Source organism: Aspergillus vadensis (assembly GCF_003184925.1).
Source record: "Aspergillus vadensis CBS 113365 unplaced genomic scaffold BO88scaffold_35, whole genome shotgun sequence".
In the NCBI taxonomy this organism is placed as follows: Eukaryota; Fungi; Ascomycota; class Eurotiomycetes; order Eurotiales; family Aspergillaceae; genus Aspergillus; species Aspergillus vadensis.
In genome coordinates, this window is record NW_020292073.1 from 143260 (window position 1) to 161352 (window position 18093).

At 53.5% G+C, this 18093-nt stretch overlaps 7 protein-coding genes across 7 annotated transcripts; 5 read left to right on the top strand and 2 right to left on the bottom strand.

Annotated features, from left to right (window-relative positions):
• Positions 1-467: 467 nt before the first annotated feature.
• On the bottom strand, positions 468-3680 carry BO88DRAFT_375448 (exosome non-catalytic core subunit RRP4). The gene is made up of 5 exons (XM_025704334.1): positions 3476-3680; positions 3296-3412; positions 2420-3237; positions 1568-1844; positions 468-1507 (listed from the first exon to the last, which is right to left on the bottom strand). Exons 1-5 carry the CDS (start codon positions 3568-3570, stop codon positions 556-558), a joined length of 2259 nt encoding a protein of 752 aa, XP_025557677.1. The 5' UTR covers positions 3571-3680; the 3' UTR covers positions 468-555.
• Positions 3681-3778: 98 nt separating this feature from the next.
• Positions 3779-5391, top strand: BO88DRAFT_191936 (putative RNA binding protein Rnp24). The gene is made up of 2 exons (XM_025701825.1): positions 3779-5333; position 5391. Exon 1 carries the CDS (start codon positions 3903-3905, stop codon positions 5016-5018), a length of 1116 nt encoding a protein of 371 aa, XP_025557678.1. The 5' UTR covers positions 3779-3902; the 3' UTR covers positions 5019-5333; position 5391.
• A 733-nt stretch (positions 5392-6124) lies between these two features.
• BO88DRAFT_191959 (uncharacterized protein) lies at positions 6125-8615 on the top strand. The gene is made up of 2 exons (XM_025701826.1): positions 6125-6904; positions 6976-8615. Exons 1-2 carry the CDS (start codon positions 6252-6254, stop codon positions 8357-8359), a joined length of 2037 nt encoding a protein of 678 aa, XP_025557679.1. The 5' UTR covers positions 6125-6251; the 3' UTR covers positions 8360-8615.
• A 2126-nt stretch (positions 8616-10741) lies between these two features.
• On the top strand, positions 10742-13789 carry BO88DRAFT_408883 (ZZ type zinc finger domain protein; the record flags this gene model as incomplete). The annotated part of the gene is made up of 4 exons (XM_025707824.1): positions 10742-10879; positions 11152-11986; positions 12038-12249; positions 12301-13789. The coding sequence occupies 4 exons, from the start codon at positions 10745-10747 to the stop codon at positions 13564-13566; spliced, it is 2448 nt and encodes an 815-aa protein (XP_025557680.1). The 3' UTR covers positions 13567-13789.
• Positions 13790-14156: 367 nt separating this feature from the next.
• BO88DRAFT_458570 (serum paraoxonase/arylesterase family protein) lies at positions 14157-15465 on the top strand (the record flags this gene model as incomplete). The annotated part of the gene is made up of 2 exons (XM_025711050.1): positions 14157-14465; positions 14521-15465. 2 exons carry the CDS (start codon positions 14157-14159, stop codon positions 15463-15465), a joined length of 1254 nt encoding a protein of 417 aa, XP_025557681.1.
• BO88DRAFT_408885 (putative isochorismatase family hydrolase) lies at positions 15458-16317 on the bottom strand. Its single transcript, XM_025707825.1, has one exon. It carries the CDS (start codon positions 16275-16277, stop codon positions 15579-15581), a length of 699 nt encoding a protein of 232 aa, XP_025557682.1. The 5' UTR covers positions 16278-16317; the 3' UTR covers positions 15458-15578.
• Positions 16318-16840: 523 nt separating this feature from the next.
• On the top strand, positions 16841-18075 carry BO88DRAFT_447381 (uncharacterized protein; the record flags this gene model as incomplete). Its single annotated transcript, XM_025710365.1, has 1 exon — positions 16841-18075. Exon 1 carries the CDS (start codon positions 16921-16923, stop codon positions 18073-18075), a length of 1155 nt encoding a protein of 384 aa, XP_025557683.1. The 5' UTR covers positions 16841-16920.
• Between the last annotated feature and the right edge of the window lie 18 nt (positions 18076-18093).

Below are 18093 nucleotides of genomic sequence, written 5' to 3' on the forward strand. Positions count from 1 at the left end.
AGCAAGAGTGTTGGATGGAAAATCCCCAATGGGTGGATGAAGAGATGGAAGTCAAGAAGAAGGTAAGAAGAAGAGAGAGAGAGAGTGAAGGAATCCAGATAACACCAGAAAGAATAATAAGAATAAGAATAATAATTGTGCGGCAGCCAACTGGTCACGCCCCCTCCTGATCAACGCCACCCTCGCTCAGATCCCTGAATTGTTTTGTGTTACTCTTGCTTCTGCTTGGTTACTTTTGGTTTCTTATCTTCTGATCTCCTTTACTTGCATTCTTGCGTGAATCCCTTCTCCTCTTTGACTCTCTTTGGATCTACCAATAATCAGCCCTGTTATCGCCACGTGATGCGGGGTCTTGCTTATCAGCCCCAAAAAGGCAAAAGTTGAAGGCATCACAAGATGAAAGAATAGACAGAAGAGGATGGCGGTAATTAATTAGTCTCAAGTGAAACTTTACTACACACACCCATTATTGAGGCAGTAATGTTTGTCCATTTGCCGGGGTATCTATTCTCACGAGAATTACTATCGAACGATTCGAAAATGCCATATACAACCCTATAGTTGTTGTAGCACCAAATCCAGAATCCGACGAGCCTTGTCGCCCTCCAGATATTCTCTGCCCTCCTTGCCCCGATCTTCCTCATCTTCCTCATCTCCCACCTCCAGATCCACCTGTAAGCTGGCTTCGTAGGCTCCCATCACGGTCTCCTCGTCCACTCGGACTCCTCCATTGACAAGCACCCGAATGCACTGCGCCAACCGGGCAATCTCCCGACGCGTCTGTGGCGGGATATCATCGTTCTGACTCGAGTAGATAGAGCTCGACACCATCTCCTCCATGCGCGTGATTGACACATTCTCCGTTGTCGACGATGCAGCAGCCGCTCCGTCGGCGTGCTTAGAAATCCAGATGTATCCATTAACTCCCAAAATCACATCCACATCCCCACCCCCATTGGCTGTATTGATCGTCCAGACCTGTCTGCGCGACCGAACCACTCCACCAGCTCCCGCTGCACCTCCGGCTCCCGCTCCCGTAGCACTCGCTCCCGTAGTACCCTTGACCGACGAGCTGGACGCACCACTGCCACCCGTCCCCGTCACCGCAAGAAACACGCCGTTTCTCAGTTTACCATACTTCAGCGACCGGGTGTGCAGCGAGGCGCCTCCGTCCGAATGTACCGACTGGACTTCAGCAACGACGAGGTCACCCTCGCTGAAGAAGGTTCGGATTTGTAGTTCATCGGCGCTCGTTCGTCGACGCAAGATACCACCAGGCAAGTTGATAGCGGAGAGAGGAAGCTGTGCGAGAAGGGGAGCAGCGACATCAACCTTCCATCGGCGAGACTGCACCTCGACAATGCGCCCCACCACCAGGTCACCGATCTCAGGCGTATAGCGGGCGCGTAGGGGCTGGACGGAGAGCAGTTTGTTGGTTTTCTGAACCGTACCGGCGACAGTGGCAATGATGGAGGTGGATAGTGGGTTAGTGTACGTGCCGTGTCCTCTGCAGTCAAGTGTCAATCAATTGCGCCTTGAGCTGATATGGCAATTGGGCCAAACCAACCTCATCCATTGCGGGTCATCTGTTACGATCTCACCCGGTGTGAGCACTCCAGCACCAATGTTCGTTCCCTCCACTAAGCGAGGCCGCTTGCTAGGTCTTGTGGCATCTCCCGCTGCTAGATCGACTCCTCCATCTGAATCCACGGACATGGCATCGTCCTCCGAGTCGGAGTAAGGAACGTCGACATCCTCCACAACCGGAGGGAGAATTGTAATGGCCATAGTGTAGAGATATGCTTGCCGCTCCGAGATATACCACAATGGCCGAGCAGGCGATTCTATTGCGTTCTGATAGAGGGCGTTTGTGAAAATCAGAGTATTGGAGCTGCAGTCGTACAAGACTTTCGGCATGCCAAGCAAACCAGGCAAACCACTAGTGGAGCCGCACGTGAAGCCGCATTCCCAATCCGGGAGAATGGCAACACTAGCATTGTTATATTCCTACTTAATAGTCTACTTTGTATAACTATCTATCGGGTTTGATATAATGCCTTCACATCAGCTTTACAACATCTAGTTATAATGTTTCCGTAATTATTGTTGAGGTATATCACATCATAATAGCAGCGTGGGGAAGTGAGTAGTGAAGCCCCCGCTTTAACACATAGTACAGCAATGGATCAGATAAATACGCGGATATAGGAAATTCATGGTTGTAAACTGGGGATGGCCCCTTGGTAACACCCATAACGTGTAGCAGGCTTGTCCGCTCCCAGTATTGGAAATGGATCACTATCTGCCGTGATTCCGATGGGCAATGCAAACATGATTGGCAAAGAAGACGTGGGAAAGGAAAGTATGTATTGATACAAAAGGAAAAGACCCGGAATTGTCGATCGGCAGTCTCAGGCACCTACGCCCGAAGATCGCTTCGAAGGCCGTTTGGGGGTGGCATTCTCATCATCCTTCTTCTTCCGGTTTGAGCGGCTGCTACCACCCTTGGGCCGATAACCGGTATCTTCATCGCGCTTGCGTTTGCCCCTCGTACCTCCAGAGGTGGACGCAGTTTCCAGGATACTGTCATCATCATACACATCCTCCTCTTTGCGTGACTGGGCCGGAGCCCTCTTGGAAGTGCGTAGATTGGAGGGTCGAGAGCCGGACTTTTCCGAGGCGTTTTCGTTGTCCTGCAGGAATATTTGGGGCTGATTCTGGCGTAACCAATTGTGTACAGAGACGTGGCTCCGAAGAGCAGCCTCTCTCTCGCGTTCCGCTAGTGATGGCTTTTTGGGAACAACCTCAAGCTGCTCCAGGGCTTCGTCGTCGCCCAGTTTAGCATCCAGAGCCAGGCAATATTCGGTCTCGTATTCGGGAGTGAGAAACCCAAGTTCTTGCGCGGGATTCCAGTCGTCGGGGTTCTCTGGCTGCAAAGGCGCGGAATGGGGGAATGTCGAAAGAGTGCTGTACTGCATACGCGGTGCAAAGGCCTGTCCGCGCTTGACGTCCTCCTCCACCTCACGATAAGCATCGCTGGACAAACGTCCAGCAGCCAGTCTAGCCTTGGCTTCTTGTAAGACAGAGCTCGCTACGGCAGGGTCATTGTACGATTTCGGGATGTCTCGCTCGGGTGGTGGTAAGAAGGATGCATCTTCCGGCGCGCTCAGATCGTACCGCACACTTGGGGACACATGGAGACTGTCGTTGAATTCCAGGAGGACTTCTAGAAGCTGACTGCAGATTGATCAATTGTAAGCGACCGAGAAGCTATAGACGTAGGCGCGCAACATACTCATTCTGTGCCTGAATCCTCTTGGACAGATCCTCGATACGCAACCCTTCACGGATGAGAGACTCGCTCTCTCGCATCTGCAGCTCAAACTTGACCTTAAGCTTCGCGAACTTCTTCCTATATAGTAGATAGGTCGAATTAGCAACGCGCCGCCCCAGGCATTCAGGGGACCACACTCACTTGAATGATCGGTACGACTGCTTGGTAGGGGCGCCCCCGGGGGCATCCGGTAGACTTTCAGTCACGGATTGGGCATCATCAACGGTATGCGACATGATGACAAATGAACAAAGCAAGCAACGAGAAACTTGGATGGCGCCTCCAGTTGCAGAGTCGTGGGCGGGTGAAAGGGGCGGACAGGAGCGAAGGCTGAGTGAGGCTCGAGATGGCCGTGTTTGAGCCGGTCACGTTTAAGCGGTCCGCCGATCTGGAGGATTTGGTGTTGAGGCGGAGAGTTTCTGCCTGCCGTAAAAAAAAGTTTCCCTCCGCTATCAGTGATTGCCGCCGTGACTTCTTAAAGTGAAGGTTCTTTTTCCCTCCCATTGGCTTTGTTCGTCTATTTCTGTGAAGTATATTTTCTATTTCATATTACTTCACCTACTCCACCATGGCTGGCATAGGCGAGGAAAATCACAAGAAGCGCAAGCTTCCAGAGGTCTCCGAGATCGAGATCGACGTTTCTGCACCGGAACCTCCCTCAAAGAAGGCTCTGCGAAAGCTGAAGAAGAAGGCCGCAGAAGGCCCCTCGGATACCACTACGGAGAAGAAAACAGAGGGGGCCCCTGCGGATAATGACAACGCTGCCACTCAGAAGCGCTCCGAGTATGGCGTCTGGATCGGAAACCTGCCATTTTTCGCGACGAAAGATGACGTGCGCAAGTTCTTTACGACCAACTGCTCCTTTGCAGATACGACCATCACGAGAATTCACATGCCCAAGTCTGGTGATAAGCATGGAAAAGCCCAGAACAAAGGATTCGCTTACGTCGATTTCTCCACGCAGAAGGCCTCCCAGGAGGCAATGGGCCTCAGTGAACAGCTTCTCTCCGGACGTCGCGTGCTCATCAAAGATGCAAAGAATTTCTCTGGAAGGCCAGAGAAGCCTAAAGGAGAGGGTCAGAATGCAAGTTCGGGTGCAGCATCTGGAAATCCCCCGTCAAAGCGGATATTTGTCGGCAACCTCGGCTTCGACGCTACGAAGGAACTCATCGAAGAGCACTTTTCCCAATGCGGGACTATCGCAAACGTACATGTGGCCACATTCCAAGACTCCGGCAAATGCAAGGGTTATGCTTGGGTAGTGTTTGAGGATCTTGCAGCAGCCGAAGCAGCGGTGAAGGGCTACGTGCTGGTCAAGGAGGATGATGAAGAGGAAGAAGAGTCCGACGCCGAAAGCCGCAAAAGGTCTAAGAAGCCGCGACAGAAGAGAGTGTGGGTGAACAACCTGCTCGGTAGGCGGATGCGCATGGAATTTGCCGAAGATGCCACGACGCGCTATAAGAAGCGATTCGGTAAGGACGGCGAAGGCAAGAAGAACGATACCGCAGACATCAGCGAGGTTGGGCCTGCAGAGCACGATTCGACGGGTGAGCAGTCTCATCAGTCGCGACCGGGCAAGGCTAGGCAAGCAAAGCCGGAGTATACCAGATACGATCAAGATACTGTCCAGAAGCTCAGTGGGGCCATTGTTGAAGGTCAAGGAAAGAAGATCACTTTTGATTAAGGATGGTTCTGATGGTTCGCGCGCCTTGAACAACGTGTGCGCATTTCGGAACAAAATACACGAAGCCATCGTCCATGAAGAACCAAACCAGATCTCCTTGCTGGTGAAAAGACGGAGCCCTGCAATGCCCGGCTCTGTAATCTGGTCGATGTGAGGTCGTTGTCATAGTGAGTTGTGACATGAGTTGTTCCATCCTTGCATGGACTTCATGCCCCGTCGGTCGAGGATCAAGACGGCCGTGGACGGCGCTATAGAAGCATTGGGGATTTAAGTCCTCAGTACCTTGATACCCAACCGAGACTTTTTGTATACAATGTATGTAAGCCATGAAGCATTATAGTAACAAATGGACTGATTAGCCATTTCCTCCAGTTCGCATTGTAAATCCTGGCGCCGCGTATCACATCGAAGACGGAGACGTAGCATAGACCGGTCGGCTACTCAGTACTAGTACTGCTAGTAGAACCCTCTGATGTACTGGTACATGAACCATGCCCCTTCGTATTACCCCAGACTGGGTACAGATACACTAAGGCCGATGCTGCCAGGCGGCTTAGTCAGGGTAAACAGAACCAGGCAATGTGAGTGGACGGACAGAGTTAACGGGCGTCAATAGTAGTAATGCTCAGGATGTCGACATACCTAGACCTTGACTGGGGACCGGGAGTCTGTTTGGTTGAAAAGTATAATGTCAGAGGGGAACCATGTTTGCAGAAAATCAAGTGTCATATGGAGTTCTCAAAAGCAAAATGGAGGGGGGAGCTCTGATGGACGATCAGCTGGCGTTAAACAACTAAAAGTAGATAAACCGCAGTTCTAGAATCCCTGAAGTGGTTTGGGAAGGACGCTAACCGGATTGAGGCGGTTGACATCGAAAGAGCATGTCATGGCTCATGCTCAAAACCACCAAATCTCCCCAGTTCGTCCATCCGTTCAACACTCCCTGCCCTCACTCCTGAGGTGCACCCTCTTGCTCTAGCTTTCGTCTTTTCTTTTATTCTTCTACCTTTGTCTATTTGGTTCTCCGGGAACGTGTTGCTCGCGGGCTTCTTCCTATCTAGACCTACTAGCTACCTTACTTCTCTACCCATCCTCTCTGTCTTGCAACCCGCCGCTCTCGCCGCTGCTGGTCGGTGCACTTTGACGCCCTTTCCCACCACCACGATCCACCCCAGCATACCTCGAATTCAACCTTTACCGTGATTTTTTGCTTCCGTTTTCCCTCCTTTTGCCATGGCTCCACGACGACACAATATCGGTGCTAGTCGCCGCCGAAGGAGAGACGAAGAGGGCGAAGATGAGGGCTCACTAGATGGAGAACTGGAGGACGACTCCCTAAGCGAAGGATCTATTATCAGTCATCCCGATGAGGAGGATGCCGATGGCGAGGGCAGCGATGAGAGTGATGATGAGGCGTCTGTGACCCGGGATGCAGGCAATACTCTCCCTCCCCAGCTCAACGGCCGTATGCCTGCCGGAAGCCAGAAGCTCGGGCGCCGCCATTCTACCTCGCCCGGGAAACGCCACACGGGAACGGTCATGTCAGATACTGAAGCGATGATGAACGGAATGAGACTGTCGGACAAGACAGCTGGGGTGGCCGAAATCCACTTTGACGATTTGAAGGGAGAGCTTGGCCAGCAAACTGGGAGGACTCCGTCGGCGCCTCCGGCAGAGCCAAAACAAGACAGCCTGATGGACAGGAGGCGTCGTGATAATGAGAAGTATACAAAGGAAAAAGAGGAGAACCCAGCATTCGTTCCCACCCGAGGAAGCTTCTTCCTTCACGACAAACGTTCGACCGATACTGCAGCCAACGGTCACAAATCATTTGCTAAGTCCAAGTCGAGACCATACGGTCTCATCGTGGACGGCAATGTGCGCAAGTACGCTTGAGCCTAACTCCTAGCTCTTTCACTTCTGAGACAGACAGAACATTCATGCTAACTGCTTGCAGGAACCAGGTCAAATCAGATGCCAGTGAAAACAAGTGGACGCACGATCTGCATGATACTGTTGCTGGAGATGATGCACCCGCCTCGAAAGTGCCTGCGGCGCCTGCGACTCTCCCAACTTATCCCCCAAAGCCAGTTCCTACAGCTCCTCGATCGTCCCCGCCCAATAGATCATTCTCGAGTACTACAATGATAGGGAACGTGCCTGTCGTGGTCTACCTACCGGGCATGGCTCAACCCATCTCATACCCTAATGTTTCAAAGAAGCAACACACCCGTTTACCACAGCACCGTCCTCCTCTGCGCCGCGATAAACCCGTCCGAATCTCGCTTCCCGGGCAGCCTGCGCGTTATATCTTCCCCGCGACAGAGCGATCCTTCATCTTCATCCCGCGGGCGCTCCGGCCCAATCAACAGGCCTTCCGTGGGCGTCGAAGCGGATTCTTTCCAGGACGACGGCCTAGTATCTATGCAGGTTCCACATACACTCCAAGCGTTAGCATCAGTAGGAGGTCGTCCTTCGGCAAGGCGCCCTCGCAAGAAGGATACCACTCGCCGGCAGCCTCGGTTCTCTCCAGGCAGACGATCGTGGCCACAGACAACGGTAAGCCCGTTGTCCGTTTACCTCCACCTCCAAGACCACCAGCCGGACTACCACCCCCGCCACCCGGCCCTCCTACAGCAGTTCCTCCTCTACAATCACAGCCTCAACCTCCAGTGTTCCGGGAGAGCCGTCCAGCGCCCATACCGATGCACCAACCTCGTCCCCAGAAGGCCGTCTCTGTTGCCGACATTGAGACGCCAGCAAGCTTTCCATACAATCCTCCTCAACCACAGCAGGAGCAGCCATTCCATCATCAGGTCCCGATGCCTGGAAATGGGCCCGTCTATGGCTCAGATGCGCCCGGCTATGCTGCTTCGGCTCACTCGTCGGTGACACCCTTATCCCATATACCCGAGCGTGCAATCCATGCCCAACCCTTCCAGCCATATGGTTTCCAACAGCCACAAGCATTCTATCCCAATTCTTACCCACCTGGCGCCGTTTACTATTCTGTTACCGGGACCGAATTTCCCCCGTACAATGCCGCAGTAGGGCCCGGCACCTCTGTACCTCCCTTCCCTCCGGGGCAACAGGTGCCGTATATGGTGCCCGGTGCGCACACGTCGGGCGAGCAACCGGCTCAACCGGGCACGGTCGCACACGAAGCAGGTGGTACGGTGTATTTCTACGATGCTAACCAAATGTATCCAAACTCCACCTATGGAATGCCGAATGCGCCCGGGGCCGGCGGTGTCATGGGCATGGGCGGCATGATGACGCCCCCTGGTACAACGTACTACTACCCCCAATCTCAAGGCAGTGTTTACTACGGCTCTCAATGAATCGAGGCTTGTGGGTGATGCCCGGCCTCAAGGAATGTCTTCTCTCTGCCTTTATGTTCGGTTTCAAAAAATTCAATTTCTTTCTGTGTTTATTTTTTGATGCTATGTTTACTTTTCCCCCTTCCGCCTTGGTCTACGCCTTATCTTTTCCCTTTAGTCCGCCTTTGTTTCAGTTTCATACTCATTATTGTTGTCCTTCAATCATCCGCCTTTGCTTCGTGTTCACCTTGATCATTGACTTTTTCTTTTCTTTTTTTCTTGTTTGCCTCATGGAAAAGCGGCAAATTTGTTGTTGATCCCAATATGACGACCTCCCATTGCCTCATAGCCTGTGCCTTTCCTTTCTTGTTGAGGTCTAGTGTGGCCGGAGCATCGTGCTCTCCTAGTTCCGTCTCTGATTGTGGTTAGATAAGGATTCCATGCATTACTAGCGATCGTCTTGCTGTGCTGTTCTATTTTTACCCCTGTTTCTTCTCGTCACCTTTTCTTTTCTGCCTACGTTTTCCGTTACATGTTTTCTTTTTCTTGTTTCTTGTGTTGCCGCTTTTTCATGCTTTCTTTTTCCTTAGTTTCCTTGGCTGCCGTCGCTTCCCTGCTGTGCCGTTTAGCTTATGCCTGCCGAAGTCTTCCGCGATGTACGGATACCATCTTCTTCGATATACTCATGACGTTGAAAGGCAGTGGGCTCAGAGCCGGGAGGGGAAAGGGCCGGGACCAAGGGTGCGGTGATGTTCCTACGCACCCTGTCGGCGGCGCCAGGGTTGCTTTTCCGGTGGGCTGTCCACGCGAATACCCGTACGAAGTCTTTAACCACGCTTGTTTTGCATCCTGGTTTCCATGAACGTAATGCGGTGTGCCTCCTCTTCCTCCTTCCCGCCTTTCCCCCTGTCTGTGATGAGCCCTGCGTGTGTGTATGTGTGTGCGTGTGCGTGTGTTTCACTGCGCTCGTTTTGAGATTAGTTGATTGACACGGATGAGGAGGCCGAGTTGTGGGGTGGCGTCCTCTTGTCTACAAAAGCAATAAAAAATACGATCCCAAAAATAGTTTGCAGTTGAAGAGCTGTGTTGTCCGTACCGGTCAAACCAAAACGTAGATAGATAGACTAGACCAGACCTCGGGTTGGGAAGCGAAGGGGCCGGGCATGGGCCTGGACGGTTTCGAAGGTGTGACGTGACGTCAGGCAGCACGTCAAGGAGCGTCAGTTCCCTCGGGCTACGAAATCAAAAGTAGGAGGCCTGGAAAAGAAGCCGTAATAGCCGATCATCTCGTAGGGGAAAATAGCAGAAGTAGATCTTGGGAGGGAGGGAAGGTGTGAATGGATGGATGGATTAACGGCCCAGGCGTAAGCACCCTGATCAGCAAGCAGCATCTGAGGCTGTGGGGGAAAGGATTGTTGGTCGGTGGCATGAGGGGAACATCCATGTCGTGATGAAATCATGGCGCCTGTGCTTTTAGGATTTAGGAGGGTTGGTGACGAGGTGGGAAGGGAAAGGAAGGATGGGAAGGAAGGGAAGGGTTTAGGCACCTACGTAGCCAACAGAGCAATGCCTCATTCTGCAGCAGGGAAGACTCCACCGAGGATGCAAAAGAAGGAGGACTAAGTAAGACTAAAAGTTGCATCTACATGAGAGTACGGGGAAGAAGCATCGCGACCGACGGGCCGGACAAGGTACCGGGTAAGTAACTAAACGCAGTTAACTATGAAAAGTACTCCGTAGTTTGGGAAGTGCTTTACTGCTAACGAACTAACTGTTAGTCCGGAGCAAGTTACCAAAGCTGTTAGCATCCGCCAATGGCCGCGGACCTTCACCGCCTCGGCCGGATGCAGCAGTGAAGCAGCAGCTGACCTCCAGGCAGCCTCTCCCTCTCCCTCTCTCCCTCTCTCTCTCTCTCCCTCTTAATTACCGCTGGGTAGAACTCGTTCGCTCTCTCCTCATCTCTCCTTCCCCCCTCTTCTCCTCATCATCCATCCATCCTCAATAATCCTCCTCTCCCGATCTTCCGTCTCCTCTTTTTTTTCCTTTTCCACTTATTCCTTCTTCTTACCGTCTACCTTACCATCCTCCCACACCCACCCCCCTCATCTACATTATTATCCCACCATTTCCCCCCCTTCCTTCTATTTAGTCTACTAGTTTAAAAACTACACCCCATCTCACCCATCCTTTCTATTCGGGCTTCCTCGTTAATCTTCCAACGGGGACAAACACCACTCTCACCGTTATCTATCACTGGCTTGAAGTACTTCCTACCATCCATCGCCTAGCTTACCGCTCCCGAATTAGCGTCCTTTTTTGCTTATCTCTCGGAATCCCTGCTTAAATCACGCCAGAGGGAAATTTAAGCCAGAGCAACAGGAAGAGGCAATCATCCTTCTGGACACCATGGCTTCTCCTGCGCCCGCAACGGCTCCCGTGGGCCCCAGTTCTCTCATCACCGTCAAAGTGCTCTACAATGAAAATACTCGACGCTTCAAGCTTCCTCTGCGAGAGCTCGGAGCTCGCACGCTTCCCCAGAATGTATGTTCGTTCGTCCCCACTCAAGCTCCGATCGGAGCTACGGGTCCTTTGGGCCCCCCATCAAAAATCATAGCCACCCCCCATCGTTTATTTCCTCAATGCAACTGAGTGAGCTCACGTGTTCACCTCCTTGCTCCTTATGTGTGATGAAAAATTTCTTTTTTATTCCGCGTCGCCTGCGAATCATTTCTGTGCAAGGGGAGGAAAATAATACGGAATGGCAATATCGCAACGATTTCGCAATTCATGCTGACGTCTCTTATCTGTAACAGCTCCGCCAGCTCCTTGGCGTTCCCGAAGATGTTAACGTCATCTTTGAACGTTATTCCGACAGCGCCGGCTGCTATATCCAGCTAGATAGCGAGAACCCTGCTGTCTACAAGCAGCTCTATCGCGCTGCCAAGGCTAAACTGAAGCTGCGGATCAAGGCCACAACGGCTGAGGAGCCTATCTCTCAGCCACAGCTGGCTGCAGACCTCCCCGAACCACAGAACGCGTCAAGGTATAGTTACCTCGAGACTGTCTTGGGTGCTCCTCTCCCTGAGTCTCAAGTTGAAAGTGTTCCTGCTAGTGCGTCCCTATCTGCCTCAGCTCTGCCCGAGGTCGCCAACGGCACCATCCCTGCTGAGTCTCGGTCCGCCCAGTGGTCGGCCCCTGAGACGACTGAGCCTCAGTTCCGTGACTTCGTCTTGGGTCAGGACAGCTTGGATATGCCAGTGGTGTCGCACGCATCGCCCAATGGGGTCTTCTGCATTGACTGCAACCACTGCGGCCGCTCCATCCCGAACGAGCACTATCATTGCAGCATCTGTGACGATGGCGACTACGACTTGTGTCTCCAGTGTGTCGAGGCCGGTGTGGCTTGTCTCGATGATGAACACTGGTTGATTAAGCGTCTTGTCAAGGACGGCCAGGTCACCAACAGCACCACTGAGACGGTTCAGCCCCGGAAGGCTCGTGAGGAGCCTGAGCCAGAAGAGGAAGAAGAAGAGACCTTCGAAGAGTCCGTGCCAGAGCTGGTGTCTGAGACTACTCCAGTCCCTGCTGTTGCTGCCCCCGAACTTCCCGAGAGCACTCAGGAACGCATCTGCAATGATTGCCTGAAGGGTACGTCCTTTCCCTCAACAGGAGGTTGTCACTATTTACTAACTCGAACAGAACTCGATGAAACCAAGATGGTTTCCTGCGCTGACTGCGATGACTATGATATTTGCATCACGTGTCTCCTCCGAGACACACACGGCCATCACCCCGCCCACACCTTCAAGCTGCTTCATGATCGTCAATTCTGCTTGAAGAGTCTGGTGCAGTCCCGCTGCAAGCCTGGACGTCACCACCACCACGCAGCTATCTGCGACGGGTGTGAAAAGGTTGGTTTAAACTATTCTATTTTACTGCCTCTATACTGACCGTTACCTTAGCGTATCATTGGCGTCCGGCACAAGTGCCTGACCTGCCCAGACTGGGATTACTGCTCGGAGTGTCACCAGGAAGCAGCCCAAAACCACCCGGGTCATCGGTTTGCGCCGATTTATGACGCAATCGCCGAGCCCCTGCAAAGCTATGAGGTGCATTACGGTATCTACTGCGATGGCCCTCTGTGCAGGAACAGGCCATGCCCTAGCTTCATCACAGGCACTCGCTACAAGTGCTCTGTGTGTCACGACACGGACTTCTGCGCCAAGTGTGAGGTGCACCCGACCAACACTCACAACCGCACTCATCCCATGGTCATGCTGAAGACACCTGTGCACAACGTCTCTGTTAGTACTGTCCACGAAGACCGTGGAGCCACTTGCACCATGGGCGACCGTGCCCAGAAATCCACTTCCACCCAAGCCAGCGTCCCGGTCGAGCCGGTTCAGGAGACACCCAAGCCGGAAGCAGAGCCTATCCAAGAGCCTGCCCCGGTGGAACAGCCGACTCCCGTTGCACAGCAGCCGGTCCAGGTCGAACAGCCGACATCAGCTGACCCGGCCTCGGGCTATCAAGCCTTCTTCATCCGGGACACTGTGCCGGATGACACCACGCTGCCACCCAACACCGCCTTTGAGCAGACCTGGACCCTCTTCAACCCCGGCCCATTGAGCTGGCCTGCCGGCACGGATGTGCGGTTCGTCGGAGGCGATTCGATGTTCAACGTGAATACCAGCCACCCATTGAGCATGGATGCCATCTCGGCTGCCATGGAGAGCAACAAGCTCTCGGAGCCGCTTGAGCCAGGTCACAGTGCGGACTTTACCGTGACACTCAGGACCCCGAGCCGTCAGGGCAGTGCCATCTCGTACTGGCGGCTGAAGCTGCCCAGCGGCATGCCTTTTGGTCACCGGCTGTGGTGTGACGTGCGGGTGCGTGATGACGTTCCACCGCCCGCTGTGAATGCACCAGAACCGGAGATGGAGAAGACCGTCGAGCCTCAGCCGGAGGCCCAGTTGGAGCCTGCAGGAAGCCAGATGATCTTCCCCAAGCTGGCCAAGGAGTCTCCGGAGACCAGCACACACGAGGCGGCCACCACGGCCCCCAGCGCCCCGTCGGTGACGAACGCATCAGAGCAGGATGTGTTTGATGACATGGAGAGTCTGACACTGGGCGAGGACGAGACAGATGCGGGTATGCTGACGGACGAGGAGTACGACATCTTGGACGCCAGTGACCAGGAATATCTGGAGGCCAAGTCTCAGCGCTAAGCGAAGACGGCGGCCATGAGTTACGGATTTCTTGGACGGGGAAACAAAGGAGTTCTTTTTCTATCGGACAGGATGAAATAATTTGCGTGTGATTTTTAATACTTGCTAACTTAGCTTGATTTGCGTGTGGGCGAAGGAAAACCCTGGGAAGGATGAATTGGCTGTAAGCTCGGCATTAGGCTTGAATGTATGCTCTCATTTCCTAACTTCACTTCATTTACTTCCTTCCACCTCGTACTAAGAGCTGGACCGTAACTCCGACCCCGACCCATGGTTGATCAGCGCGACGATCTTCACTGGCGTCTCTGCTGGACTGGCTGGATGGTCCACAGTGAATGATGGCCGGCTGCTGGTTCGCCAATGACAGGTTTGTTTAAAGTCAATCCCCGCATTTTCCAATATGTGGTGGTGAGGATGATGCTACAGAGTACAGAGTATCTACTTGGTCGGTTCATTCAACCTCGGCCCCCCCGCTTTATTTTTTTCCATTCTCCTCCCTAGTACTTCCCCCCCTCCCTTGTTTGCTTTTTCGTCGTCCTTTTTGCTTTTTCTCCCCCACTACATGTCGACTCATCAACAGGCTGATCACGATGAAAAACTACATCAACCTGGCGATTATCGCCGTCCTGTTCGCCTCGCTGTATGGACCAGTGACCCGCGAGCTTAAAGTGCTGGGGGCATTCCGTTCAGCCAGCGAGACGAGCAGCTCCCAGAGTAACCCTGTCCACCCAATTGCTGATACCATCCAATGCGAGGACCTGCATTACCACCATTCGTCTGGTCAGCTCTTTACAGCCTGCGAGGACTCGATTGTGCCCCGGTTCCGCTGGTTTCCACCCTTGCTCAACTTTGATGGCCCTGCGGACACAACTGGGTCTATCCATGTGATTGATCCCCAGGTAGGTGTTTTTGTGTAACTCATTTCAGCTACCAAAGACTAATCCAACTTTACAGACACTGAAATCGACCCGTCTCACATTTGAGAACTTTTCCGGCCCCTTCGTCACCCACGGCATCGATGTTACTGAGGATCCGGAGCGCGCAGACGCCGTCTACATCTTCGCCGTGAACCATCTCGCAAACCCGGACTATCACCCCGGCCTCAAGGACATTCCCAAGGCCCGCTCGCAGGTCGAGCTCTTCCACCATGTCCTGCACTCCGGCACCGTCCGGCATGTCCGCTCAATCCGTCATCCGCTCGTAGCCACCCCCAACGACATCTACGCCGAAAGTCCTTATTCATTCTACGTCACTAACGACCACCGCTACCGCGACGGGGCTCTCCGCGCGGTCGAGAACATACTCCCCGCCGCCAAATGGTCCACTGTCATCCACGTCCAAGTCGACAGTCTCGCGGCGGTCCCAGCTGACACGGAACGCAAGGCAACTGTGGCCTTCGAGCACATCTGGAACGCCAACGGTCTCGGACATGGCTCGTCGCGCGAGGAAGTGCTTCTCACCAGCGCCGTGGGCGGCTACATGTGGCGTATGCGGCCGCAGGATGACCACACGCTGTCGGCTGTGGATGAGTTCGCCTTTGACAGCACCATTGACAATCCCACTTACTACCAGGACCCGTACGCAACGGCCACAGACGACGCCAGCGGATATGTCCAGGCTGGACTACTTCGCGGCGTGGACCTGGACAAGACGCGCGCTGATCCTAAAGGCAAGGACGGCGCGATGGTGTGGTACACGCGGCGCAAGGCTGGTACTTCGCCCGCGGAATGGGAGACGCGGCTGCTGTTTGAGGACGACGGATCACGCATCCGGAGTGCCAGCGCGGCGGTGCTGGTTCCGTTGCCAGATGAGCAGCAGCAGCAGCAGCAGCAGCAGCAGAAGAAGGCGAGATTATTCGTGACAGGGTTCGTTTCAGAGGGTATGATGCGGTGGATGTGACCCTGTAATGTAGCTGTCAATCAATCAGTGATTGATGATAATCATAGCCTACATCCACACCATCATCATAATCCACACCCTCTATATATAATAAGGTCTACCCTAGTAGGCTACTACCTCGAAGCAGAATACTCCTCCAACGCTCTCACCACCTCCCTCACCCCAAACACCTCCGCAAACTCTCCATCCAAACTCGCAACCGACACCTGATGCACCGTCTCGGCATCCCATCCCCCCTTGGCAAACGTCGCAGTCGCATCACTAACCAGAATAATCCGACCTTTATCCACCTCGTCATCTTGCTTCCCTATCACCTCATTCCCTTCCACACCCTTAACCACCTTTATTCTATCCACAACCCCCAAATTCGCCGCCATCCGCACCGTCGTCGACACACAATGATCCGTCGTCAACCCTGCCACAATCAACTGCCTGATCCCCTTCTCGCGGAGATATTCTTCCAGTTCGGTGCCAATGAAGGATGAATTGACATGTTTCCAGATCTGTTTCTCGGTGGAAAGTGGGGTGCAGATCGGGAGGGGGTCGATGCCTTGCTCGCCCGTGGGAGTGGTGTAGGTTGGGTGTAGGGGGGAGGTGGGTGTTGTGGAGGAGTGGAAGATGTGGATTATTTCGTGGTGATGAGATGAATCATGTGTGGTGAGGGTGTTGCGGAAGGTGGTGAGGAGAGATTGGATGTTGGCTTCGTAGTTGGGGTTGGAGCGAGATGGACCCCAGTGGGTTGGGTGGGTGAAGCCGTTTTGGTTGTCGATTAGGAGGAGGGCGGTGGGGTGGGTGAATGTTAATTGGGACATTGTTGTTGTTGTGGTGGTGGTGGTGGTTATATAAGAGTTGTGTGGGAGTAGTATGGTCGAGGGTGACGGAGCTATACAGTAGCTTATTATATAGTAGTAGTGACATAGACTACTAAGTAGTAGGGTACTAGTATTACTAGTGAGATGGTGAGTCATGGACTACTAACTAGTAGTAAATTAATTGTCAACTGAACTGTGACCGTGAGTCACTATCTTGATTGTATAATGTAATAATTATATACTAGATACTAGTAACATATTAAGTGTCAAGTTTTAAATGATTGTTGAACCTCCAATGTTGCTGGTAAACCCTCCGAGAAATCATCTGTCCGGCATCGGACTTGACACAACATCTATTTACTAACAATGACAGTAAGTATCACTCTGCTAACAATTGCATATACTATAGGAGATTTATTCATTCAGCTCGATTATATAGAACTAGCAAGATCTACTAATATCGGTCCCCGCGGGGAGCCGAGGCAGTTCATTTATGCCTGAGGCACTCACACCAATCTCCCCGGAATCTCGTCGGATCTTCATTTCATCTCCAATTCTTCCTTTTGACACCACTCTCTCTATAACCCTACCCAGAATACCACCCATCAATTGGACCATTCAGTCCAATCCAATTTACAGCGCAATGCCATCCGCGCTGCACTCTCCGCGGGTCCTCCTCAATTGCCCGCATCCCCAACTCACCACCACAACCATCGCATCTCGCCTCATCCACCACCAACATCATCACCACAACCACACCCTCCTCTCAACACGCTCCTACGCCTCACACTCCAAATCCAACACCAACACCAAATCCCACACGCGCCCCTCCTCCGCCGCAGAACCCACCACCACCACACCATCAACATCAACCTCCACAACAATTCTCACCACCCTAAACCCACCCCCCAGCACCCGACCCGCCTCCCTCGCCCTCCCACCCACCCCGGACCCAAACACTCCTCTCCCCCCATCCGACAAACTAAAACGCTACATCACCATCGGCCGCGCATACCTCACCTTCTACAAAACGGGGCTAAAAAACGTCTACCACAACTACCGCGCCGCGATCCCCCTCCGGCGGACTTTGAACCTCTCACCCTATATCCCGAGCTCGATACCACCACCGTCACCACCAGCTACAAAAGATGATGCAACTCCATTCTACAAGACTTTACAGACGAAAGACCTCCACCGCTCACACTTCCAACTCCTCCGGCGCTCCGCGCACGACATCCGCCGCATGATCCCCTTCTCGCTCATCCTGATAATCTGCGGAGAACTCACGCCCCTGGCTGTGCTCGCTCTGGGGAATGCGATTACGCCGCTGACGTGTCGGATTCCGCGACAGCTGGAGAAAGAGCGGGAGAAGAGGGCGCGGGCGAAGCGGGAGGCGTTGGTGGTTGGGACGGGGTCGGTGACGCCGCCTGGGGTAGGGTCTGCGGAGGAGATGGGGGTGTTGAAGCGGATGGTGAGTAGGGAGTGGATTGAGGGTGCGGGGCCCGGGGAGGTGATGCGGGCTTGTGCGGTGTTGGGGTTGGCGAGGTCGTATGAGAGACCGGGGTGGTTGGTCGGGGTGGTGTATCGGGGGAGGTTGAGACGGTATGCGGAGTATTTGGCGTGTGATGATGAGTTGATTCGGAGGGGTGGGGGCGTGGCTGGGATGGAGGCGGAGGAGGTGCGCATTGCGGTGGAGGAGAGGGGTGGTGTGGGTGTTGGTGTTGGGGGGGTCAGGGAGGGTTGGGAGGCTGAGAGGGAGGAGAGGAGGTGGTTGGAGAGGTGGATTGCTGGGAATTAGACTTAGATGGGTTGTTCT

Excerpts from the sequence above, each read along its gene's own strand:
- BO88DRAFT_375448 (XM_025704334.1), bottom strand. The coding sequence starts at position 3,570 with ATGTCGCATACCGTTGATGATGCCCAATCCGTGACTGAAAGTCTACCG. Across the intron at positions 3,413-3,475 it reads CAGTCGTACCGATCATTCAA|GAAGAAGTTCGCGAAGCTTA; the intron begins GTGAGTGTGGTC and ends TCTACTATATAG. Across the intron at positions 1,845-2,419 it reads GAAGCGATCTTCGGGCGTAG|AATCGCCTGCTCGGCCATTG; the intron begins GTGCCTGAGACT and ends AGAACGCAATAG.
- BO88DRAFT_191936 (XM_025701825.1), top strand. The coding sequence starts at position 3,903 with ATGGCTGGCATAGGCGAGGAAAATCACAAGAAGCGCAAGCTTCCAGAG.
- BO88DRAFT_191959 (XM_025701826.1), top strand. The coding sequence starts at position 6,252 with ATGGCTCCACGACGACACAATATCGGTGCTAGTCGCCGCCGAAGGAGA. Across the intron at positions 6,905-6,975 it reads GTGGACGGCAATGTGCGCAA|GAACCAGGTCAAATCAGATG; the intron begins GTACGCTTGAGC and ends AACTGCTTGCAG.
- BO88DRAFT_408885 (XM_025707825.1), bottom strand. The coding sequence starts at position 16,277 with ATGTCCCAATTAACATTCACCCACCCCACCGCCCTCCTCCTAATCGAC.